Raw genomic sequence first — 27,336 nt, 5'->3', positions numbered from 1 at the left:
TATATGTATCTTTCTACTTGCCTGTTCCTTAGGTGCAAGGAGTCTCTGGACAACTTGTCTATTCCTCGACGCTGCCTCTAGAAATAAGAAGGGGTCCTTTTCTTTATTCGTTTTATTACTTCATCTCCATCAACGTGACTCGGCCCGTGGGCTACAGTCACCCCAGCGGAGGAGACCGCGTGGCGACCAACTGAGTCCAGGTCACCTCCCTCCCCGGTGCGTCCACCTGGGTGCCTCTGTGCGGCAGAGGGCGCGGTGGAGCCAGCGCCGGACCCCGCCCCCAGAGTAGCGCGCCGCGCCCCGTGACGTATTTCCGCGTCATCTGCCGCCGAGGCGTGTTCCCATTGGCTGCCGGCGAGGCAAAAGGGGCGGAGCCGAGTGGGAGTGTGGAAAACGCAGCTGCCCGGGGCGGGGGCGGGGGGCAAGGCTTCCCCCTTCCCTATCCTTCCCCACCCCTCCCCCGCCCTCCAGTCCCTCTGGGACTACTGCGCCGAGTCGCTTGGAACACGGCAGTGGCGGCGGCGCACTTTCCCGGACTGTAGCTGGAGCAGCGCTGTGGTGCGCGCGCGGCGGGGCCCCTCGAGCCCCGGGGACCGGTGGACTGAGGGAGAGCGGGAGGGAATCCCGGGCTGCCGTGCTGCGCCGGCGGGGAAGCCCTTCGATTCCCTGTGAGCCGAGCAAGTGGGGCGTGGGTCTCCCGAGACCGCCACTGGCCCCCTCGGCCCTGAAGGGACCGCGCAGGGCGCGCCCCCCGAAGGCAGCCCCCGGGCCCGCGGCCCTGACTTGGCCCCGCGCGGCGGGCGCGGGGCAGCTCAGAGGGAGGAAGCAAGAGGGGCCGCCCTCCCCTCGGAGTTGAGAGCGCCTTCCCCGGGTCCAAAATGCCCAAGAAGAAGCCGACGCCCATCCAGCTGAACCCGGCCCCCGACGGCTCCGCGGTTAATGGGACCAGCTCGGCTGAGTAAGTCTGGGGGGAGGCGAGCACCGGGGCCGGGCTGGGGAGGCCGGGGCCCGGGCGCAGGAGCCGAGTCGGGTGTGCGCGGCGCGCGGGGCTCCGCTCGGGTCGTCACGTACGTCTTGGGCTGCCAGGCGCGAGGAACTCCCGGCAGCCGAGGTATCGGTGACTAAGCACAGATTGTGCGCCTGACTCAAGACCAGTCAGTGGACCCAACGAGTCGCGATGCCCCCATCCCCACCCCTTTCCCGACCCTTTCAGCCATCCCTGATCTCTGGTCATTTTCCTTCTCCCTAAAAAGTAAAAACCGGTTCATCGCCCGCCCCTACTCAGCTCTTTCCCTCCCAGATCCTCTGCAACTCTGGCCTGTAACCGGGAGAAGGGAGCAGATGTCTTGGAAAAATTAAGATCGCATCTGCGTCTTTGAGACCAACTCGGTATAGAGTGTGGAGTTGGGACCTGTGAGCAGTCCTCACCTTCGTACCTGACACCTGTGGGCTGGGAGTGCCTAGTTGCGGCCGCTGCCTGGCCAGCGGGGGCGTGTGTACACCGACATCACAGTGGATTTTCGCTTGTCGACTTTGGGGGCTCTCATTCCTTGGCCTTCCTGGAAACTCTCTTGTCTCGAAGGGAGCGGTTTTTCTTTTCTTCCTCTGACTTTTTATTCATTCATTCATTAAACAAATCTCATCAGTGTCTCTCCTGGCTGTTCCTTGCTTGACCATAAGCCCTAACTTCCGACCTGAGACATGACACCATGGTCTGGGAAATCACACACAAGGTGCTCCATCTCTGCAGCTTCCAGTGTTGCTCACAAACCAGTACTTTGTTTCATTGAACAATGATGCGGCTGTTTCATGGATGTTTCTGAGTTCCCACAACTCTTTTGCGTCCTGGATAAGGGACAAGACTGTCTGAGGGAGAAAGACCCGGCGAGCTGGAGAAATAACCAGAAAAGATTTAGTTCTTAATCTCTTACCTGCACACTGGAGACTTTAGGAAGCCAGTTGATGAAATGAATAGGTTAGGCTTGGATCTTCTGCCCTTTGGTGATTTCTGTAACCTTCCTTTGACTCTCTCAATTTTAATAGCCTGGGGACCTGTTGGCTTGGTGGCTCTGTCCATCCCTGTAATGATCACAAGGCCAGTGGTGGACAGACCTGTGATGTGAGCTCAACCACATTCCTCAGACAAATTCCTTTCTTTCTGTCTTTCTTTTTTTTTTTTAATTAATTAATTTTTGGCTGCATTGGGTCTTAGTTGCTGCGCACGGGCTTTCTCTAGTTGCGGTGAGCGGGGGCTACTCTTTGTTGCGGTGCGGGGGCTTCTCTTCATTGCAGAGCACGGGCTCTAGGCGCGCCGGCTTAGTTGCTCCGCGGCATGTGGGATCTTCCCAGACCAGGGCTCGAACGCTTGTCCCCTGCATTGGCAGGCGGATTCTTAACCACTGCGCCACCAGGGAAGTCCCCAAACTCCTTTCAATACTGTAGTGTCTGTTTTGCATGATATTAACTTGTACAGGTTAGTGGATTACTTTGCAAAGATTGGTTCAGTTTTAGTGTACAGAATTTTATCCCCTTAAAATAGTCTGAAAGCCCCCCAGGGCAGGGAAGGACAGGACAAATTTTGAATGTTGTGGCCTGATCATGTGCTCCCGTTTGATTTGGAGGAGGGTACTGAGTGGAAGTACCTTCTGTTGTTAATTGTGACACCACTGCTGTGTTCTTGCAAAGGGGAGGAGTTTTGTTATAAGAAAACAATACTGGGAGGAAAAGAAGAAACTCTCCTGGAGTTGGTGGCAGATACGCTTGGGTGGGACTGGGAGATTCTAAACAGTGGTTAAGAGGTTGGATTCTGGAGTCAGGCTAAGTTTGTGGTTTTGTGACCTGGGACAAATCTCTCTCGGGCTTAGGTTTAGTTTTTTCACCTATGAAAATGGGTCTAATGATAGAACCTATTTAGAGTAGTTGTGAAGGTTAAATGAGCTAATAGTAGGAAACCTTCCATGAATGTTAGCTGCTGGTACCTTTGTTACTGGGTAGAGAAGGCCGAAGGAAGCTTGGTAAGGTAGTTTCCAGTCATGGCGGTGGATATGTGTGTTAAGGTGCCTTAGCTTCTGGATAAACGACTCTCCCTTGCTCAGTTTTCTGTGCCATGTGCACCTACCTCCATGACTCATTGCTGTGTTACAATAGGAGGCATCTTTGTGTAGGCTGTCTGAGACAAACAGGGACTGTTTGCCTATGTTTCCTGCCACTAATAGGGGGAAAGCTGTATACATCTACATCTTTCACCTTTTTCAAGCAAAGCTGATGTACTCATGATTTCTGTGATTAGACCAGGGCACAAATTTGAACATTATCATACAGTGTAAACGAAAGAAAAAAATCCATTGACATTAAAGAACTCTTGGTACTAAATTGGCAAGGTTGCTTCTCTGTGGCTTTCTGGCACCTTGAGACTGGTCTCTAACATAGCACTTACCCCTTTCAGACAGAGCTGGGTTATGTGGGACCTGATGTCTATGCAAGTTCTGGGGGTCCTTGAAGAAAAAAATGCAAAAATATTTCTTCTGCAAGTTTGTAAAAGTATATGAGCATATTGCAAGGGTGCTAAGTTAGAATGAAATAAATTGGAAATAAGATCATATCATTTCCCTGTTTAAAATGTTTTCATGGTTTCATTGCAGTTAGAATAAAATCCAAACTCCTTATATTGGGCTATGAGCCTGCTGCTATCCCCCTCCTGCCTGCCCGCCACCCCAACTCTTTAACCACATTTCCTGCTGCTCCTTTCTTCCGTTACACTGATCCTCTTTCACTTCCTCCACGGGATGGTCCATACTCCCTCCAGACCCTTGCACATGCTGTTCCCTTTGCCTGGAATGAATCATCCCTTCCTGTTCCCAAGCTAGGAAGGAAGCAATCTTCACCTCTCTGCATAAATGTCATTTCCTCAGAGATGTTTACAGACCACCTAATCTAAGGTAGGTCTGTCTTTCTCATGTCACCTGATTTTTTAATGACATTTCTTCACTGTCCACAATCTTTTTTAGGGTATTTTAAATATTTCTCTCTTCTGTACACCATAAACTATAAGCATAGGACTGCCCTTTTTGGATTCACTGTTCTGTAAGTAGTACCTAGAATAGTACCTGGCACATAATAAGTGCACAAATGTTTGTGGAGTGAATCAGTGAGTGAATGAAATTTCTAATATTTGCACGTGTTTAACAAACCTTTTAATGCCTTTTCATTTTTTTCTCTTATTTTCCCCTTTACTCTCATTCCCCCTTCTCCATTTCCCTTTTTTTCACAGGCACCATCTCACCCACTCTAGGTTATTTAATATATGGTCTTATAATTCCACCCATTTGTTGGCTATATGTGTGCCTTTGGGAGGTATTCAATAGATAGTATCGTTTTGTGTAATTCGAGTGCTGAATGATATTGTACTATTATTCAGCCTTAAAAGAGAAGGGAATCCTGCCATTTGTGACACCATGGATGGACCTGGAGGACAGTATGATAAATGAAATAAGCCAGACACAGAAAGAAAAATACTGCATGATCTCAATTTATATGTGGAACCTAAAAAAGTGGAATACATAGAAGCAGAGAGTAGATAGTTGGTTAACCAGGGGTGGGGAGGTGGGGGAAATGGGGAGATGTTCGTCAGAGGATACAAAGTTGCAGTTAATAGGAAGAATAAGTCTAGAGATCTAATGCTTAGCATGATTACTACAGTTAATAATACTGTATTGAATACTGGACATTCGCTAAGAGAGTAGATTTTGTGTGTGCTCTTGTCACACACACACAAAATAGTAACTTTGTGAGGGGGTGTGTATGTTGATTAGCGTGACTGAAATAATCATTTCACTGTGTGTGTGTATTGAATCATCATGTTGTGCACCTTAATTATATTCATTTTTTATTAAAAATCCTGTTGTGCTATAAATCTACATCAGTTGGTATAGACTAGAAAATCTCAGTAGTTTGACATGCTTGCAGGTCAGTGGGAGGCTCTGTTGATTGGATTCCATCAGGGACTCAGGCTGACGGACGCACCATGTCTGAAATATGCTTAATGAAAAGGGAATCTTGTGAACCACATTCTGGCTTTTAAAGTTTCTGCCCAGGAGTGACACATGTCACTTTTGCTCCCATTTTTGTAAAGCAAGTCACATGGCCATGTTGACCTTCAAAGGGGGCAGGGGCCTTCTTGGAAGGAGGATAATCAACAATATTTGAACAGAAGCAATGACCACCCTAAACTTTTATTTCAGTTTCTTTTTTTTTAACCAAACACCATGTTTCTGCGCTCTTTCCATGCTGTTATACGTGTATCTAGTTCATTATTTCTCTTGGTTGCAGAGCAGTCAGTCTTGTGCATGTACCACATTTTACTTATTATTCACCTAGAGAAGACAATTGTGTTGTTTCCAACCCCTTGCTGCCTCAAACAGTGCAGCCATCGCCATCCTTGTACGCGACTCCTTTTGGACTCTTGTAAGAGTTCCCTGTGGAATGTACTCAGAAATGGAATCGCTGAGTCTTAGGGTACCTTGCCTCTCCTTCCATGATAAGGCACATACTTCTTTGTGTTTTAAAGAACGCTTTTAATTTCCACAAGGAGAAGCGTGAGCCCTGAGTAGAATTCGTGGTGGCAATGCAAGGTACTTCCCGAGACCTCACTTTTTCTTTGACCTTAGGCAAGTCCTTTGGACTTTCTCTCTTTTAGTTTCCTTATCTGTAGAGTGAGGATGAGAATGGTCTACCTAATCTTTGCCTTAGTGGCCTACAAGGCCCTGCCTGATCAGGTTCTTAGTTTTCCTCCACTGTCCCCTTCACTTATGTGCTCCAACCATGCTGTTCTCTGTGCTGTTCCACAGTCCGTTGGGCACGTTCCTATCTCAGAGCTTTTGCTATTCCCTCTGCCTAGAATTCTCTTCTGTCAAAGACCCACATGACTTGCTCCCTCACTTCCTTCAGACCTCTGCTCAAATGTCTCTTCAGAGACCATCCCTGATCACTCTAATTATAGCACTCTCTGTCATGCTCTACTCCTTTATCTTGCCCTATTTTTCTTCATAGCACTTATCACTAAGTAACGTTGCACTGACCATAAGTATTTATCTGCACCTCACCCCGCCCCCACTAAAATGTATGCTTCATGAAGGTGAGGGCTTGATTTGTTCCTTGCTCGGTGAGTAGATCAGTATCTGGCCCATAGAAGGTACTCAGTAGATATCTGTTGATTAAATGATTGAACCATTCCTACCTTGAAGGAGTATCATGAAGATTACAAAAGATAACACATACAGAAGTGCTTTGAAGGCCATGTGGTGCTGAATAAACAAGAAGGTGCATTGCTTGGCCTTGGCGGCATCCACAGCTTTTGGATTTGGGGCTGAAACCCTCAGACTTAATTACTGCATTCAGAGCATCGTTCATAGCATCAGCAGTTTCTGCCGGGTTTGTAGGGACACACATCTGTTAGTGTGAAGGTCCTTAAGGAAGGGGACAGAAACATTGAGACAGGTTGTTGTGCTTTTGGGGGATCTCTTATGGCCTTACCTGGGATGTACACCGTGATAACTAGAAGCTTTTGAAGTGGTTTTAACTGATTTTGTAGTTCTGAACTTGGATGCTTCTACTCGTTTGTTGCTGCAATAACTAATACGGGCACAGTCTTTTGAGAACAACTTAAGGTGAAAAGTAGGGCCAGCTGAAGCCCGTGTCCTTGGGAAGAATGTCTCTGCTGTTGTTGCAGCAGGTACAGAAATGGCAAAAAGGTTCATAAAGATGACTTAGCCCAGGGCAAGGAGATGTGTGGGGTGCTTGTTTGAACATAAACACGTACAACATTTTACTTTCACTTACTTATGCATCTTTGAAAGAAAGGGAGAGAATACTTCAGTAGAGCTACCCATCCAACTCGCTTTTTCTCTGCCTGATCCCCTTATTGTCCTCCCATTGCCCCAGCATACCGCTTCTTACCTCTGTCCGGTCTTGCTCACATGGTTTCCTTTGTCTGGAATGCCCTCCTCCACTTTCCTGTGTGATTTTATGTTTGTCTTGTATTTGCCACCACACTTTCGGTGAGGGGAGGGACCATGACTGTCTTGTATACTGATATTTCCCCAGCATCTAGCCCAGTGCCTGGAATGAATGAATGCTGCCCATCTTACAAGACCTAGCATACAGTTCATCTCCCATGTAGCCTTTTCTGAGTAACTCCATACTATTCTAGGACCTGAGCTTGAGACTTAGTTATGCCACTTCTTAATTGTTGACCTTTGGCATGTCATTTAACTTCACTGAGCCTTGGTTTTCCTCATTAGTAAAGGAAGGATGATAATATAACAAACCTGTGAGGGAAGGCGGGCAGGTGAGCATCATCCAAAATAATGTGTATGAAAGCACTTTATGATTGTTGGAATGCTATCCAAATGGGAAGTGTAGTTAGTGGTGCCCGCTTTGGTTTCTTCCTTCTCAGCTGACTATTACCTTTTGTTCTTAATACCAAATTGCAAATGTTGATAAATCATGTTGATTTGGACATTTTATATGCTGCCTGTTCTTTAAAGTTTAACCCAAACCTGCATCTAATCAAGCCTTGAGATCTAACTTCCTGTTTACAGCAAATACAGGGACGGAGAAACAAATTAAATGATACCAGGAGGAAACAAGCATACCAATTCAGGATGTGGAACATTCTCGAAGACAACTGTCCCAGTCTCTTTAAAAAGTCAATGTCATGGGGGAAAAGTAGGGGAGTGGTGCTGTTTGAGAATTAAGAGACTAAGGAGACATGTCAACCAAATGTAATGCATGAACCTTGGTTAGGTACTGAATCAAAAAATGCGATAGCTGTAAAATGAATTCTTGGGACAATTAGGGAAATTTGAGTAGAGAATTATGGTTAATTTTTTAGATGTAATAATGGTATGATTATGTAGGAGAATGTTGTTGTTCATGGTTGATATGTGAAACTTACTTTGAAATGGTTCAGGAAAAAAATACACACACCCACATGGTAGATAAAGCAAACAGGGCAAAATTGTTCACAGTCGTTTAGTTGGTTAGTGTATGAGTTTCACTGTTCTATTCTTTCCATATTTCTGTGTTTGAAAAAATTCATAATAAATTTTTTTTAAAAATAAATTTATTTATTTATTTATTTTTGGCTGCGGTGGGTTTTCGTTGCTGGGTGAGGGCTTCCTCTAGTTGCGGCTAGTGGGGGCTGCTCTTCGTTGCAGTGCGCGGGCTTCTTACTGTGGTGGTTTGTCTTGTTGCGGAGCACGGGCTCTAAGCGCGCGGGCTTCAGTAGTTGGGGCACGCGGGCTCAGTAGTTGTGGCTTGCGGGCTTTAGAGCGCAGGCTCAGTAGTTGTAGCGCACGGGGTTAGTTGCTCCGCGGCATGTGGGATCTTCCCGGACCAGGGCTCGAACCTGTGTCCCCTGCGTTGGCAGGCGGATTCTTAACCACTGCGCCACCAGGGGAGTCCCCATAATAAATTTTTTAAAAGTACCCAAGGATTAAAATTCATCCTAAGCCTTATGCCCCTTTTAATGTTAACTCACATTTTCTCCCTCCCCTTTTGTATTCTGGCCTATATTGTGTAACAAACATCACATTAAATACGATATCATTTTGAAGTCATATGCTTTCTTATTCTCTAAATGTTCCTTATGTGTCTTTTTTTCATTAATTTGATTATTTGGGACCATACCTTTTTGAACCCCTGGGTCTACATCACTACACTCTTAATATAGTAAATCATTATTGGTAGATTGGAAAAAACCAAAATAATATTTAAACAAAACAAACCACCACCAACAAAAAACCCTTGCGAGCTTCCCTCAGTCTGAATTGGTAGTTAGTTCTACCGCATGCATAGGAAGCACAGGTCAAGCAATGGTGAATCTTTCTGACATGTTGAGAAAACCTGGAGAACCCACAGACTGGGAAGAAGATGAGGTGAGCCTGAGAAGAAAGCTTAGCGTCCCAGTTTTGTTTCTTGTATTCCCTTCCAGAAGTTGCCAGTTTTGATAAAATCATCTTGGTCTCTTTTGGCCACTTGATTGTGTTTTTTCTTCATGTCCTGTTCTTTGCCTGAAAGCCCATGAGAGCTGTTTGAAGGCTCACATACCTGTTTGCTAAGTTAACACCTCCCAGAATGAATTGCATTTTTGTTTTTAAAAGAGCAGGTGTTTTCTGAATCCTGGTGCAGGGCCTACTGCTAAAAATGCTGATCTCTGCCTCTCATTTCTTGGTGAAGCTCCCAGGGGTATCCTGCTTTGAGTCAGATTAAGAAGAGGTTACATGGGGGTTGAAGAAAAATCGGACAAAGGTAGAGTGATTTCTTTTCCCCCCAACTCCTTTTTGCATATTTGCCTGCTCAAGTACAACTTTAAAAGAAAATTGAATGTATCAACATCTTTTTAAAGAAAGAACCTCAGACATTAAATTTTCCAGTTTAACTTTTGGTTATTCCATTATATGCATATATAGATAGCTGTGATCAGTTGATGGATCTCTCCTCCCCCCCATTTTTACACGTAGACATAATTCTAATGCTTGTCACTTATTTTTGGCTAAAGAATAGAATTTGATAGGATTTGGCTTCACAAATGACACTTTGTTGATTATTTAGGTGGCTTTCAAAATTTTATTATTTATTGTCACTCTTATGAATGTTTTAAACCCATTTGTTTTGTTCTTTGAGATTAATTCATAAACAGAATCAGAGGCAATGAACCATGTTACCGCTTTTGTTACATATTAACTGAATATGTTCCATAAAGAGACAGAAGCAATTTACAATGTATGTTTGAACTGGTCCCTCAAGCTTCAGGAAGTTGGCTTATTTTTTTTTGAAGTTTAGTGATTTTTTTTTTTTTTTACAGAGGGAGGACATGTTACAAGCAAATGATCCTCATTTCAGTCCCTTCTTTTTCTTTTTTTTTCTAAATTTATTTATTTATTTATTTATTTTTGGCTGTGTTGGGTCTTCGTTGCTGTGCGCGGGCTTTCTCTAGTTGTGGTGAGCGGGGGCTACTCTTTGTTGCGGTGCGTGGGCTTCCCATTGTGGCTTCTCTTGTTGCGGAGCACGTGCTCTAGGCGCGCAGGCGTCAGTAGTTGTGGCACATGGGCTCAGTAGTTGTGGCTCGTGGGCTCTAGAGCTCAGGCTCAGTAGTTGTGACGCATGAGCTTAGTTGCTCCACGGCATGTGGGATCTTCCTGGGCTGGAGCTTGAACCCGTGTGCCCTGCATTGGCAGGCAGGTTCTTAACCACTGCACCACCAGGGAAGCCTTAGTAATTTTTTTTTTGATAGTTTAATAGGACGACTCCTCAGTCTGCTTTAATTGTTTGCCAGTCTGTATTTTTGAAATGGGATTATTTTCTGTATTTCATCGATTCAATCTAAACTAATATTTAATGAATGCTTAGCAAATGTAATTTGCTATGCTGGATGCTGTAGGTGGTAAGATTGTCTTTGCCTCCAAGGATCTTAAAATCTCATATGGGAGAGGAGGGAGAGGTTGCAAGGACACAAGAAGAAGGAAACAGATGGCAGCAGAGTAAGAAAAGTGCCCCAGGAGAAGAGGTACAAAGAAAGTACTGTCAGAGATCATTGAGAGGAGGAAGAACGCACATCCAGTGGGGACGATTAGGAGAGCCTTCACAGAGGAGATGACATTTGAGCTGGGTCTTGAAGGATGGCTAGGATTTCCATGGGAATGGGGGAGGGGGGGCATGGCAGGAAGAGAGCTCAGGATGAGCAACTTCACACAAGTGGGAAAGCTTGGGATGTGTGGAGGAGCCGGCAAGTAGTTTAGTGTGCTGGGTGCATCGCTGCGGGTAGCAGGAGATGAAGCTGGAGAGGTAGGTGGGATGGTTTTGTGGTACCAGCTGAACATTTTGAAAAGTTTCACGCAAACTTTTCTTCTCCTCTGACCGTTCTTTAATAGATACGTCTATATAGCTTTGATGTGCTTTGTATTTTATTTATTTTTTGTTAGTTCGTGTCTTTTATTAGCCAGTACACAGTTACTTGTCTTCTGGTTTGTTGAAGCAATAGATCAGTGTGCTTTGTATTTTAAAGTTTTATAAATTATGTGGCTACTACATTGTCCCACTGCGATGTTTTCCTTTTATATTGTATTACTTAGGAAAAAATATTTTTTTATTTTGCAAAGCATGCCTTTTGTATGGTATAGCCTACTTTTCTTTAGTATTAGGCATCTGTCATCATTTCATAACTAATAGGAGGATGGGGCTTCATTTTCTTCTAGACTTTTCTGCCCCTTATGTGGTCCCATCTAGGATTAATTAATGTTCTTGGTGTGAGGTATGGGTCTATGTTAATTTTTCTACATAGTGAGTTCTAATATCTTCATGGAGTTTATTAAATAGGATTTTTATCTGTTGTATTTTCAGGTTTACTTTTATTTGGTCTTTATGGTATTTTTATCTCTTTCTAAAATTTCCTTTTAACTCTTATGTAGTTTTGATAGTCTTTTTTTTTTTTTCCCTTTTCTTAAATTGGGTAGGGTTAAAGAAAACTTTAAGAATTGTCATGGTTTATCTTTCCATTTATTAATGTCTCCTCCTCTTTTACTGTTATGGTTTTATAGTTTCTTTTGAATAACTCTCTTGTGTCCTAAGTTAATGTTTTAAATACCTAACGTTTTGAGGCTGTTGTGATTGAACATTTTTAAATTTGTGTTTTCCATCTTGACTGTGGTTTGATTTGTATGAATTGTTTATATCCTGCAGCTTTTTAAAATTCACCTATTATATCTAGTAATTTTTTTTTTTTTTTTGGCTGCACTGCGGGGCATGCGGGATCTTAGTTCCCCAACCAGGGATGGAACCCATGCCCCCTGCAGTGGAAACACAGAGTCTTAACCACTGGACCGCCAGGGAAGTCCCATATATCTAGTAATTTTTTGATTGAATATCAGTATTTCTAGATTTACTAGTGTCATCTGCAAAACATAACTTAATTCTTCTCTCTCAATACCATTTCTATTTTATAGCCATCTCAGCTTGCATTGCTCTCAATAGCAGTTCTCATGTCCCAGGGGACCACTTTTAAGTATAATGAGGCTTCCCAGGGACCTTCTGGGCCAGGGGCTTTTCTGCTCTCTCCAAGGAGTCATGAAAATAGGAAGCAGCCGCCCAGCTTTATAGAAGCAGAGCCTGTTAGGGCTGGATGGGACCTTACAGGTCCTCCAGCCCTCTGACTCCTTTTGCAAGATGAGGAAACCAGACCGGGGTGTGGGGGTGGGGTGGGGGTGGGGGGGGTGGAGGGAGCAGTGAGGAGAACTTGCTGGGAGTTCACACAGTTGGAGTGGAAGAAAGTGCTTGAACTTTTATCCCAGCTCAGACATATTTTCACTTGGGATGCTTACTTGGTTTGAAAATTTTCCAAGTTTACCCAACACTGAACTTTGGTAACTTTACCCAGTATTCTTAAAAAATTTTAAAAACCTCTTTTCAAGTAATAATCAGAAACACTGGAAAAGGCTATCCCTCTATATCACCACTCTCCTAAGGTGTTTGAGGGAAAAGGGAATGAGGAAATGGGGGAAGGAAAGGGTATTTTATTTTAGTCCAGGATCCTTAGTAGGAAGGCCTATTTTTAAGCTTCATAATGTCAGTTTTTAAAGCAGTGGTTTTCAAAATAACCACAGACAAAAGTCCCTGTGAAATGATCACCTTGACCTATTTTGAGTTTACCTGTTACCAAGAAAGGTTCAGAATTTCAAATGCTCTTAAGTGCATTTACTTTTCAGAAAAAGTGGAACAATTGAGTTGAGTGAATGATCCACATGAGTTCCAGATTCCAGTCAAATCTTGAAATTTGGGGAGTTGTGAGGAGAAGACAAGAGTAATCAATCACATTGTCGTACTTACAGGTTGTCTGGATCCAGGTTCATTACGTTTCTTTATTGAGTTATAACTTACATATCCAGGTTATTTTTTAAAAATTAGATTAGACCCTCACCACATTTGAGAGTTCAGAGTCGAAATTATTTGCCCTGTTTGATTTCATTTCATCCTTCAGTAAATAATCCTTCAAGAATGTCCTTGTTGGGGGAGGCCTCAGAAGTTAGCAGGAATTCCAAGCTAACTGTAAACCTTTTGTCTAATGGCTTACTCAAATCCAGATCGAAATCCTACCAAAATGCTAGCCTGTATTTCAGCTCTTCTCTCTCTCTCTCTCTCTCTCTGAGTCTGTGGAATGCTAGAAAAACAAGAAAAAGAGGGTAGTTTAACATCCCAATAATTATTAACAATAGGAAATATATTCTGCTTATCTTAGGCATCCATTTGTGTCCACTGATAAAACTTGGACATTGGAGCCACGGAAAAGTTCTATTCACCAAAGGAAGGACCAGAGGAACATTTGGACCAGGTTCATAGCACATTATATTAGTTTAGATAGTGCAACACTTTTATTATTTTACTAAAACACTCCTTTGAAATATAGTCTTTTGTCTTGTTTTATTTTGGTAATTAAACTAACGCTGGGTTAGCCATAAATGTAGCTTGCTGCATTTTTATTTCTGAGTATTCTAAATCACTGAGCAATTATTAAAAAAAAGTCTTAAAGCATTTACAAATAAAAGGCTATAAAATATTGACTAGGGGAAGTCAAGGGGAGAGTTAGCGAGGAAAGTACCAGAAACCACTAACAGGTGTTTTGGCTGCACTGAACAAAGTTTCAGCTTGATAGGCAATCAGGGGGAAGGGTTTTGTGAATTCCTGAAATGTGAGGTGGTGTGTGAGGTGGAGGGGACACAGGGTAAGCGGAAATCAGCAGTTCCGGAGGCACAGAGGACTTGGGTACTGGAGGCGCGCCCCTAGCTGAGGATCTGGAACAATTCCTGAGCAAGTGGCTTTCTTGAAAGACAAGCGCTTCATCTGTAGGACCCAGGCGTGGGGTAATAAAGTATGGGTCCTAGATCAGGAAGGAACAGTAGGATGAAGGCAAAAGACATGAAACTTATCCCTGAAGGACATCATAACTGGAAAAATTACCGTTTATTGAGGGCGTATCTGATCTATTTTCATCCATTGTCTTGAATTTGCACTAAAAATCTGCAAGAAAGTTCATAATATTCTATTGTACAGATAAGGAAAATGAAGTTTAGGGAAGTTAAGTAATTTGCACAAGGTTGCATAACTAGTAAGTGGTGGAACTAAGTTTAGAACCCAGGTCTGTCCTTCTCTAACACCCATGCTTTTCCCACATAGCCCTCCAAAGATTGCATAAAATGCTGAAGGTCTTCTTAGAGCTACACTCACCAGAACTATAGCCACTAGCCATATGTAGCTATTTAAATTTTAATGAATTAAAGTTAAATAAAGTTAAGAATCAGTTCCTCATTTACACTAGCCACACTTTGAGGACTCAGTGGCCATGTGTGGCTAGTGTTTACTGTATTGGACAGAGCAGATTACAGCATTTTCATCATTGCAGAAAATTCTATTAGCATCTAGAAGTCATCCAGTTTTACTCTTTTATTATTTTTGCCCCTTTATTCTGCAAAGGAGAATATGAAGGACAAAGGAAGGAAGTAGCTTGTTCAGTGTCATACATTTAATTAATCCAGGCCTTTGGACTTGTTGCCTGGTGGCTTTTCCTATGTTCCACCCTCTTCCTTAAAAAAAATTAGCAGAATAGAGATGTGCAAAAGGAGTGACTCTTACTCTCTGAGCTTTGCCTGGCCTTCAAACTAGATTCTTCCTCCCAAAGTACAGTCCTGAGTTTTCCCAATTTCAAAGGGCATGTAATGATTAGTTTCCGCCAGGGAAATGAAGGATGTTTGTTGGAAAGGAATTCCATGCTTAATGTATGAAATAGCACTTTGATTCCCCTGGTTCTTTCTCTGCCTTTCCTACCAAGAACTTTGTAATTGAACTTGCAGCTGCCAACCATTTGTCTTCCAAACAAGGCCAACTTCAAAACAGTTCAAATGACAGAGGTATATATACTTTGAATGCCAGCAGCTGCTTGTTATTTGCTGTTTATTCCAATGACATTTGTGTTAGGGTCAAATAGATTTAGATTATGACCAGAATTATAACCATAGATTTCTAACTTGTATGTTTAGAAGATTAAGATGTATTAACATTCATTTAACTGATATTTAGTACATATCTAATATATACCAGGCACTGGGCTGAGAGATGGACAAAAAGAAGTTTTGCTGAAAATTGGAAAAGATGCCAATGTTATTATGACTGAGTTGAATGCATTTTAAATTTTCTGAGTTTTATTGTCAGTATTTGCTATCCACATATCTACTATTTAGTCCTAAAATTCAGTAAAAGCTCCAGTTTGGATCATAGCTTTGAAGTAAAGTGAGGAATCACATGGGAATGTCCTTTTAGTGGATGCTATTAAAGACATTTAAATTATACACTCCAGTGTTTAAACGATAGTCTAAAGTGTATGCGTGTGGGCTTGGGGGATGGGCATGTGGGAACAAAACCAAGGCATTGTGCTGGGGTAATATTTTTAGGAAGCCTAAATGTGATGTTTGATTTCAGTCTGACTCATGGCTTAGAAAGTTGTCTTTCAGAAACTGAGAAATGAAAGTTTTGGGCTTTTTCCTATAGAAGTGTTAAAGTCACGTGCATGAGTATGCTCAGAGATTAAAAGCAAATCTGAATGTTGGCAAGGTGTCCAGGAGAGTGCCTTCCCTGTCTTCCCTGAGAGTGCAAAGGTAGGGGCAGTGAGGACTTTAAAGATGGTGGGGACAGCTGGAAGGGATCCCAGCGGGCATTGACATCTGGTCTTTCTGTCTGAGATCATAGGGGCAGGCGGGCGGGGGAGGCAGAGCACCCAGAGGTCTTCCTGTATTGTTTTTTAGAGTAGGGTCTAATTTCTAGAAAGTTTTCATATCCTTGAGTCTGTCTCCAAATCTGTAAAATGGGCACAACAACCCCTACCCAGCAGAAAGGATTCATATGTGTGTGTAAACTGCTTTTGATGATTAACTGGACTCATGATAAGGGCAGGACTAGATTCCCAGCCCAGGGTGCCTTATTTTCTATCAGGCGAGAAGGAGAGAAAATTCCCACCTCCCAAAGAACTTCCAGTGATGAGGCTCTTCAGCTGTTCTTTATCCACACAGACTTAGAATAGAGACAACGCCGGGCATACTTGCAATTTCTGGGGATGTGCAGGAAGCAAAAGAATTATTTTCAGTGAAACAGGAGGCTGCAAAAGGTGCCTAGGAAACAACTGCCGCAGTACAGCCTAATATAGACTCCTCCCAGCTTCTCTAGGCCGCCATCTGCCCGGCAGGCACCACCCAGGAAGCTCAGCCTTCTTCTCCAAGAGTTTAAAGAGGATTTCCTGGGCTGCACGTGTGTGTGTGTGTGTGTGTGTGTGTGTGTGTGTAGGAATAGGGAGGGGTAGTCACTGACATAAAAAGGGAAGGTAACACTCCCTTCCTGTGGCACAAACCAGATGTTGAGGGTCAGTTCCAGGTAGATCTAGGATTCAACTTCTCCTTCATATTTCTTCCAAACATCTTCCTCAGTGGGCCCTGGCCTCTGCTCAGACTGTGTCTTCTACTGGGGATTCCCTTCTCCACCTTCAGTGCATGATGAAATCCTAATCTTGTTCAATTTATAGGTCAGCTCTTCTGTAAATCCATCACAGACTTGTCTTCCACCCCACTCCAGGTAGCAGTCATCTACTCCACCCTCCAGAGCACTCTGTACATATCCCGTCACGTGTTACTTGTTTGCATATCTCTGTCCAGTTGGACTGGACTTGAGGAAGCCTGGGACCGGGTCCTATTCATCATTATCTCCAGTGCACATCATGTTCCCTAGCATCTGGTTTGGTAAAATTTTGTTGAACGACTTAAGCCTTGAGACGGCAGAGGGCAGAAGATGCTCCTCTCCCAAGGTCGAGACTCTGCTGATCCCTGCGAAGTCTGACTTTGACTTAATGAGTGGTTGACTCTTTTCAGTTTATAATATCTTGGCACAAGAGGGTCACAGTGTTGGTGGTAATCATAGCATTTGTTCTGCGAGGCTCTGTGTACTCTTTATTGTTTTTACATCTGTTTATTTCCTCATTCAACCACATGAGGCAGGCGGGATGTGTGTTATCTCTACCCAGTAGATGAGGAAACTGATCCTGGTTAAGGGCCGTGTGTGTCACCCAGGCAGTTAAGTGCCTGTAGTCCTTTGTACTGCCTTTTCAGTCAATAGTCCCTTCCTAGCCCAGTGGGGAAACTGGCGGTGACACTCTGTGGTGTTCCCTCAGCACCATGCCTGGCACAGAGGAAGGCTCAGGGGATGTTTGGGGCCAGATGGATTGGCAAGCCTCTTTTGCATGCTGAGCTGAACACTTATCCCCAGCAACTGCTGGGCTCTTTGATGGATGTGTGACATCGGTGACTGAATATACACGGCACCTGTGGCTTTTCACACTCTCCCCCCACGCCTCTCCAGGGATTGGGATAGGACAGATGGCCACAGACACAAGATTCTCAGCTCTGCATCCTCTCTGCAAATCACATTTGGGGAAAAGTTAAGTTTGTGCAGTAATACAATTTCAGTAACATGGTTTCATACTGCTGGTAAGTACTTTAACACTCTGGATAAATCACACTTCAGCAGAACTCATTTGGGAAAAGAGTTTAATTTCACTGTAGGTGGCTGTGATTCCCACCCACCAGCCCTCCTGCGCCCCCCCTAATAAATCTAGGCTGATAAGGTGAACGCAGCACTAGGCCAGGCTATTTCCAGACCCAGGATAGCATTATGTTATATTAATCATCCTCTTCACCACCAACACCTTTCATTCCTTCTCCCCCAAGCACAGCCACCTGTCTGTCCTTATATGTTAAATGTGGAAAAGATTTTGGTAGTTCAGTCTCCTGGACGTGTTGTGAAGAGATTGAGGTCCAGAGAGGCTGGGAAGCTCACTTGGTGTTGTACAGCTGGCGAAGACCTGAATCGAGATCCGAGGCCCCTGACTACTCTTGAGAGTGGGGCTGTTTTCTGGCCTGTCCCAATGCCTGCGCTTCGATCTGTCTTACAAGTAGGGCAGAGTCTGTATGTTCAGTTTAAAATGAATAAAGGTGATCAGTTGCTCATTGTTAAAGGCCCCCAGCACAGAGTGAGTTCATTTCCTGTTGACCCTCACAGCCTCTCTTGACATATCTTTGGTAACGGCAACTAAAGTCTTGACAGATTTCTGTAGAGTCAGTGCAGCCTAGGGGTAACCCTGTGTGGTTTTGACTAATAGAATTTAACTTTCAGGGAAAAAAAAAGAGGGAAGGATGATAAGGATATGTGGAGGGAGAGAAAAAACTATTGTTAATTTTTCTCTTCATGGTATACCTTTTTGGCTCTTTGGCTCTAGAAATCATCTGATTTTGATGTTTCAAATATGGCGAATAGATACATAATCCAAAGTCAGGTGTTCAGACTGCTGAAGATTAGTACAATGTAACAGTAGGTCCAAGTCTGGAGCATGAAAGAAATAATACCCCTCATTTGTCATAGAAGCTTCGGTGTTCTACATCTCCTGCCAAGCGGACTTGGGGACGCTTGGGAGCTCAGCAATTGGTGTGCCGTCAACTGGTCTCAGGTCCTCCCTTGTTAGGGGTGGGCCTATCGTCTGAGTGGGTATTTTTGGGAGGGGCACACATGCCTGGCCAGCCAGAGGGGCCAGTTGACCTGCACTGGATGATGTGTCTAGCAGGAAGCCCAGCTGTAACAGCAGAAGATAACAGTTCTCTGCATAGGATTTACTTGTAGTAGGTGGTCAGTGTTTATTGATTTCTTGATTTAAAAATATATCTGTATCTTCCTCTACTTTCTTTACTACGAAGATCTCAAGTCTCTTTAATTTAGGGGAAAAAAGGAGCTATTGATGCCCTGCTCCTCTTTTGATACCATGACGCGCTCCCCCACAGATACAAACTCTGTTCTGACTCTTAGTGGGTGCTCCTTGCTCTGCAGGAGTGTGATCTGCAGAGGCAGACAGCTGAGGTTGGAGTCCTGGCTCCACCCCTAAATTGTTGTGTCCTTTGGGCTCATTACTTAACCTCTCTCACCCAATTTTATTGCCAGTGTTTGGAAGGCTACCCCTCCTTGAAGGCTGAAGTCAGATATTATTTCGACCATGAAAGTTTGCATGGTCTCCCTTGGAAAAGCTCCAGTGGGACTGTCCATGAACTACTCAGGAGACAAACCACTTGGGGGGGTGTGTATGTGTGGTGATCTTCACACGTATCTGTTGTGTTTTACCACCTGCACTGTGAGCTTCTGGAGATCAGGAGTTCAGTCTTGATGCCCCATCTTTAGCCCAGGCCTGGTGCGTAGTAGGTAGTCTCTAAACATGGAATGAATGAATGTCGGTGTTAGCTTACAGAGCTCATGTGGGACAGGAGATTGGCTCCACTGGGCTTTCACTGATATCAAATGCAGTGTTATGTGCATTGAGTTTCTTGATACCTGTGCTTGAATCATTTCTACTTTTTGTCCTTTTTAACTGATTAAGCAAAGCTGGGCTAGTTGGAGCCCCCAGATAGGACCAAGAGATGTGGCCTCCACCTGACTCTGTTGTAGGTAAAGTGCTTAATTCCAAGCCAGCACAAAGAAAGTTGGGAGTATTAATTATCTGATCAAATAGAGTCTAGTTACTAGACTGTAAATGATGATGGTGGGCAGGGATGTCATAAATGTCCTAGGGTCTGGGGGCCTGAAGGAGTTAAAGCTCCTCTCAGAATAGCCCAGGCAGCTCCTAGGAAGTAGCTTCTGAGGCAGGATGTGGCAAACCAGTGAGTAAATGAGAGCCATTCTCCTTTGGAATAAAAGGAAGTGGGTGGGGAGAAGTGAAGAGGAAGAGCCTGGTGGACAAATCTTTTTTATCTTCTGCAGTAAGAACATGCTTCTCTTTTGAATGCCAGGCAGAGCCTGCAGAATTTTAACCTAAAGTGACCAAGATCCAAAGAATGCTTAACAAGGCTGGTTTTGCAGTTGTCTTGTTTTTCTCCACAGCTAATAACTCAAGTTTAATGTGCAGTGGAGTACTATCTTAGTAGATTTTGTTTTCTAATCTTAGTCATTGGTGTATTCTTTAATGCTCTTTGAGGATTCACAATTAATGTGAGGTGTCATCCACAGTCACACTCTTTTTTAACCAAGAATAAGTTAGAAGAAAGGTATTTTTGTTTGTTTGTTTTAGAAAAAGTGTCTTGTTAACGTGTTCAGCTATTTGTTTCAGAACACACTCTCACTGTGTTCGTAACAGTCTTTTGTAACACAGGACAAGAGGATGCTTCCATTTAATGCACGTGAGAGGTCTTGTTCAAGGATGGAGGGCTCCAGACCCGGGTTAATTCCACAATCTTGGTATCTTTTGTTAAGAGCATGGTTATAGATTGGAGGCAAATTATTGACAGAGGGTGCAACTTTGCAAATAAAAATAGCCCTCAGGAATTCAGTAATGCGTATATGAAATGAAATAGGTGAACTGAATTTGTTGAGTTTCAAGCATCACTGGAAAAGCAACCATCATTTATAAATGTATTGCATAGATAGCAATAATGTAAGTCAGTGTTGGGTTCAGGAATTGGCTCCAGGACTGTGGTTTGTTATGAGAGAAACACTTCTGTCCTTACAATGAGCTGGTATGCGTGATGGACTGGATTTGACTTTACTGTCAAAGGCTTCTATGAGCCGGTCTTTGGACCAGGTAATGGGAGGTTAATTATCTAAAAGAGAACTCCCCGCTGGACTTTCAAGGATCTGGAAAGCTGAACTCAGCAGTTTTTAGACTTCAGATTTCTACACACTCTTTCTCTAAAGGAAGCCAGTATCTCCTGAGTTGTGCAGCTCTTGACTCTATTTCTATGAAGGTTCCAAACTAGGATTTTTTAAAAATTGAAATATAGTCAATTTACAATAGTGTTAGTTTCAGGTGTATAGTGTAGTGATTTGGTTTTTTGGCAATTATATTCCATTATAGGTTATTACAAGATATTGAGTATAATTCCCAGTGCTATACAGTAAATCCTTGTTGCTATCTGTTTTAGGTATCGTAGTTTGTATCTGTTAATCCCTTATTCCTGATTTGTCCCCTCCCTCCCCTTTGGTCACCATAAATTTGTTTTCTATGTCTGTGAATTTGTTTCTGTTTTGTATATAGATTCATTTGTATTATTTTTTAGATTTCACACATAAGTGATATCATATAGTATTTGTCTTTCTATGTCTGACTTATTTCACTAAGCTTTATATTCTCTAGGTCCATCCACGTTGCTGCAAATGGCAATATTTCGTTGTTTTTTATGGCTAATATTCTACTGTATACACGTACCACATCTTCTTAAGCCAGTCGTCTGTTGGTGGGCAGTTGGGTTGTTTCCATGTCTTGGCTATTGTAAAGAGTGCTGCTGTGAACATTGGGGTGCATGTATATTTTCAAATTAGAGTTTTCTTTTTTCTGGATATATACCCAGGAGTGTAATTGCTGGATCATATGGTAGCTCTATTTTTCATTTTTTTTAAGGAACCTCCATACTGTTTTCCATAGTGGCTGCACCAATTTACAGTCCCACCAACAGTGGGATGGAGCCTGGATGGAGTGTTTTTCCCTCTGCTGCAACAACTGATATCTTTCAGGTCTAAACGTGGACATTACATTTTCTGACCTTCACTTTCCCATCCTCATCTTAGATGGAGTTGTCTTTTTTCTGTTCCCATACCCCACTTTGCCCACCTCACTTTCAGCATTATGGTCTCCCTTACCCCGTAGCTGTTGCTGTACTTGTTAGTACCATTCCCTGTTTTTGGCTTGCACTGTGATATCTCTCTTCTGTCTCTCTATCATCTCTACATCTCCATCTCCCTGTCTCTTACACACACACACACACACACACACACACACACACACACACACAGACACCACACACTGCCTGGTGAGGGCAGGGACCTTGTCTTCCTCATCTGTACCTCCCTAGCCTCTAGCGTAGATGGTGCCTGTCACACCGTGGATGCTCCACAATGAATCTGCATTGCATTTTCACATCTGTAGACATCACAGCTATAAGCTAGATGTCTACTCCAGTTCCTTATCCCCTGCACTCCTTTAGATTAGAGCAGTCTTGGAGACTTACATTCTCATGGTCACTTGTGCTTCTTTGGGACTCACATTTCCCTTCCTGTGATTTTTCTCTTCTTTTTGCTCTGTGTTGAACAAACTTGGAATTTGGCGCCCTTTCTCTGGTTTCCGTCAACAACAGTAAGAACAAAATATACACAAAGCTATTTGTGTGCATGGCAGATTGGACTGAAGGTCTGGGGTGGGGAGGATGTATCATAGCAATAAAGACAACTTAAAATCTAGTGGTATTAGGTATCTTTGGGCTTAAATGACCTTTGCCACTCTGCCATGGTGCATCCTTTTCTTCCTTTCTTGCTGCTTCACAGCCACTCCCAAAAGAAGTCTCTCCCATTTTATTCTGCAACGTAATTCAGCTCTCCAGCTCCACCCCTGCGTGCTGTTCAGGCCTGCTTCTGCCTGTGCCAAGGCTCAGGAGCAGGCCCTTTTAAACTATGGGCTAGCCTTCTGGTCCTCTGGTATCCTCTGCTCCGAGTGTGTTTGTTAGCACAAACACTTATTTCCCTGCCCTCCACCTTCTTTTATAAGATGGAAGCAAGCACTATCAGTTTTAGTTTTAATTAAATTTCATTCTCTCTGGTCCATGATGTTACTTCTGCCAGCTACGTTTTGACCCCACGAGGCCAACTGCTCTTAATTGGAGAGCCTGACTAGTAGTTTTCCACACTCTAGTTTAAGAAGTTGAGTGCCTAAGTGAGCACTTGGTTGGACTTCTAGCCCTGATCCTGATCTCAGGATTCCCTGAGAGTTGCTAGAAAGTCACCTAGGGAGTGGGATTTTCCCCAGAGGTGATGGGTGCTCAGAGGAGAGGTTTGTTGACCTCTCTTGTGTGTGCTTTGGGCAAGGAGAAGGGCCTAGCTGTAACAAACATGTTGGTCGTGTATTTAAGGAGGGAAACAGGTCTGGAGAATTGAAAATTTCTCAGCATGGACTAGCACTGGAGACATGTTTTGAGTGCTGTGTTTCTTCTGACTACATCTTACTGCTCTTAGTTGTGCTTCTGGGCACTAGCTGTTGGTCTTTTTGCCCTGGGGACTCAGCTGTCCTCATGGTTCTGGGTAAGACTGTGGTCACGTTGGGTCCTTTCTCCCTGAAGAGCAAGCTGCACCTCTCATTCACAGAGCAGCATGGACCATTATTACACAGGGAGTTTCTAAAAGGTCTTTCTCTAGAGCAGGGAATGGATAGGGTCAAATACATCATCTTAATAAGGCCACAGTACACCAGCTTGTCCTTTCAGGAACAGTCAGCCACTCCCATTCTGTGGCCACCACCAGACCCAGCGCTGCCTTTGTTTTTCTGATGGTGACCACACGTTTATTGAATTTTCTACCTGGGTTATCCTTGGTGCTTTCTTCCTTTCAGCACTTCCTGCCCCGTCCCTGCCAGCTCTCTTATGCCACCAGACTGTTTACTGCTTGTCCCGTGTGCTTCACCTGGGCAGTGTCCTATCGCTTCCCTTCCCTCCCCAATCAGAATGTATCAGCCGGGCTTCCCTGGTGGTGCAGTGGTTAAGAATCTGCCTGCCAGTGCAGGGGACGCGGGTTCGAGCCCTGGTCCGGGAAGATCCCACATGCTGCGGAGCAACTGAGCCCGTGCGCCACAACTACTGAGCCTGCACTCTAGAGCCCGCGAGCCGCAACTGCTGAAGCCCGCGCACCTGGAATCTGTGCTCCGCAACAAGAGACGCTGCCGCAATGAGAAACCCGCGCACCGTAACGAAGAGTAAGCCCCCGCTCGCTGCAACTAGAGAAAGCCCGAGCGCAGCAACAAAGACCCAGTGCAGCCAAAAATAAATAAATAAAAATAAAGAAATTTATTTAAAAAAAAAAAGTATCAGCCTTGGATGTTCCTCTGCAAGAATTTCCTTTTTGGGTAGATTTAATTTGTTGTCCTCTCAGGGATTTTACCTTTTAGCAGAACACAGTTCTTACCTCAAAGGAATAGGTCACTAATGGGTAAATACCTGGTGTTAGGGATGAGCTAAGTGGGAGATTTGTTTGAAGGACATGAGCTCTTCAGCTGGTGTGGAGAAAAGATCAAACTTTGGAATTCCAACTCTAGCCTTGGGTAAGTTACTTAACTACACCTGGCCTCCAATTCCATATCTGTAAAATGGGAACAACATGTGTATTTTTTGCTGTTGTTGTTTTTAAACTATTTATTTATTTATTTGGCTGCATTGGGTCTTAGTTGCAGCACGTGGGATCTTAGTTGCGGCATGCGGGATCTTTCCTTGTGGTGTGCCAGCTTCTCTCTAGTTGTGGCGTGCGGCGTGGGCTCGGTAGTTGCAGTGCGCAGGCTCTCTAGTTGTGGCACATGAGGGCTTAGTTGCCCTGTGGCATGTGGGATCTTAGTTCCCCGACCAGGGATTGAACCCACGTCCCCTGCATTGGAAGGCGGATTCTTAACCACTGGACCACCAGGGAAGTCCCAACATATCTATTTTTAAATGTTGTGAGGAATAATTGAGTTAATGAGTGTACCATGGCTAGCATTTAGGAAGCTCATCTTTTAACTGCATCTAAATTTTCATTCTTTATCAGACTGTTATATCCCTCTTTTGTCCCTATTAAGTAAAGGTGATGCATCACTTTTTGTCCTCTGTCTTATCTTTTTTTCTCTCTCTCCAAACTCCATCACTTTTTCCTTTCCTTTTTGTGCTTCTACAGAAGACTGGTCCTTCAGGAATTAATTCACATGTGGCTAATATGAAACAAATTTTGCCTACTGGGGCAGAAGGAACATAGGCTGTCAGTTCTTTCAAGCAACAATATGACACCCCCTCTCTGATTCAGGATGTTGTTCAGTATTTAAGAAGAGTCTATGTGAGTGGGTGGTCCTGTCACTCCAGAGGTTCCTCTGTGTGTGTGTGTGTGTGTGTGTGTATGCATGTGTTTTTCAGCGTGTCTGTCTGCGGAAACGTGCCGTGGGAAGGTAATTTATATGATTTCAGAAGGCAGTTTGATTCCAAGGACTAAGTGGGGTTTTTTTGTTTTGTTTTCTTAAAGGATAGGAATACAGGATTCTTATCTCTTTTTAATTGAACTCATCCTCTCCACTTTTCATTTGTTTATTGGCTTGGAAGCTAGTTGATTTAAAGTGAAATTAAAGATAAACATCTGTCCCAACTCTCATTTTCTGATTTTTTTACTTTTTTTTTTTTTTTTTTTAATTTGGCCGCGCTGGCTTGTGGGATCTTATTAGTTCCCTGACCAGGGATTGGACCAGCACCCTCGGCAGTGAAAGCGTGGAGTCCTAACCACTGGACCGCCAGGGAATTTCCTGATTTTTTTACTTTTAAGTTTTATTCCCCCAATACTCTTTGCTTATAATATTCTTACTCCCAATTCTATACCACTGTCTACGTTGTAGACCCTATTGGAATGCCCTTTCTCCTTCTTTGCTATCTAAATTTTATATGTTGTTCTAGACCAATTTAGGTCTCAAAATCCTATAAAATTTACCCTGATTGCTCGGCATATCCTGAACTACAGGACACATCTGTGTCCGAAGCCCTTTGTGAGAATTAGGGGAACTGTGGGACAGTCATTGCTCCAGTCTTTTTTGGGAGTAGTGGTGAAACCAATTAAAGACAATAAAGGTAGTATTTAATTACATTGTGCATTTTTTCTAGATTACGTATTTATTGCATGAAAATGCAGGAATCTCATCAGTAAAATTAGGCTAACAGTGGGAATTACGTCATGGTGGTGTTAGGCATTTAGGAGCTCATCCATATTTAGCAGAATACGTGGCATACAGCAGGTATATAATAAATCAGTAGTAGGTACTATCAAATCAAATCTTATTCTTATTAACCAATAATTACTTGACAACAACATAAAATATTAAGTGTTTGTTTAGCACTTTTGGTGATTCCAGCATTTTTTTTTTTTTTTTTACATTGCACTCTCATTTAATCTCTGCAGTCACTTTTATTTACCATCACATCATTGTCTTAAACTGCCCTTAGCTGTCTGTATTCCTTTCACTATTTCCCTAAGGGCCTTGTAGTGTCAAAATGCATGCATTCTCACAGAAGACCTGGCAAGACGAAACAATTGATTTAGTATCAAAGGAAAAAGCAACGAGGATGGGATAACTGTCAGTGGGGTTTATATGTGGACAAGAAGTAATGACAAGGGTCTCTAACCATACAACACGGGAAGCCAACCACTGTGCTTGCAGATGTCTATGGCCTTGGTACTTAGCTGCAGAGTTTTATCCTTGGAATACTACAGGAAGAATCTGATATTAGGATTAGAGAATTTTAACCCTGAAATGGACTTTAAACACCACTTAGCTTAACTCCCCTATTTTACCTATGAGAAAAATTGAGGGAAAGTGACTTGCACAAGTTCACAGACCAAGTTACCATCGGAGTTGAACCCAGGTCTTCTGACTCCCAAAGCCTTCACACCTATTTCCCAAGCACGGAGTGTCTGGCAGCCACATGCATGTTTTTTTCCTTTCAAGTAGTTTAACGTGCCATTGTGAAAGACCAGCTCTTTGCTGACCCAGAAGCAGCAGATTTCCTGTATATATTTCTGGTCCTAGAAGTGGGTCTGGGGGCTACTTTCAAGAACAATGACTTTGAAGTTTTTCTGATCTACACATCTGTCAGCAAGCTTAGAAGAGTAGGTGCCCAAGATGTGAGCAGCCAGCATCAAGGAAAAAGAAAAAAATACCTCTGCTAAATTCAGTGAAGCACATTATAAACGATACAAGAGAATGGCGGCACTGAAGCATTGCCTCCCATAGCTGCTTTAGAATATAAGCCCAAAGCTAGGCTCAGCACCAACAAGCAGAGATCTACAAAGGTCTACTATTGCTGGAGGAGGTGTAGAAAACTTTGTTCTACCCAAGAACTGCCACAGACATGTGATAGAGTTTGGCTGCCATGGAGAGGAGGGGAAGTATATGCTCACAGGGCTTGCTTAAGACTAACGCTGGACAAGAGAGAATTTCTTTACCCCTACCATAACCCTAGCACTAAATTAAAGTAATTGCAGTCTACCCCTGGAAGGGGCCAAGAACATGGAGAAAGACCCCATTCTGTGGCCAGGCATTAAGGACAATTCAAAGCTGAGGGAGGAGTAGGAACTCTGAGAAAAAAACCTGTGCAGCTCAGGCTTCACTCTAAGCACAAGATACGACCCATCACCGGAGAAATTTGTAGCCTGTGGTGTTAACATTAACAA

General features: G+C 43.5%; 1 protein-coding gene across 1 annotated transcript in view; it reads left to right on the top strand.

Moving 5' to 3' along the window:
- Positions 1 to 381: 381 nt before the first annotated feature.
- The window catches only part of MAP2K1 (mitogen-activated protein kinase kinase 1), an 81,958-nt gene continuing 55,003 nt past the window's right edge, over positions 382 to 27,336 (top strand). Inside the window, exon 1 of the mRNA XM_059912969.1 lies at positions 382 to 958. Coding sequence (XP_059768952.1) covers positions 879 to 958 — 80 coding nt within the window. The 5' untranslated portion in view covers positions 382 to 878. The remainder of the gene's footprint in view (positions 959 to 27,336) is intronic.

This window comes from Balaenoptera ricei, chromosome 2 (genome assembly GCF_028023285.1).
Source record: "Balaenoptera ricei isolate mBalRic1 chromosome 2, mBalRic1.hap2, whole genome shotgun sequence".
Classification (NCBI taxonomy): domain Eukaryota; kingdom Metazoa; phylum Chordata; class Mammalia; order Artiodactyla; family Balaenopteridae; genus Balaenoptera; species Balaenoptera ricei.
This window is presented reverse-complemented; position numbering and strand designations above follow the sequence as displayed.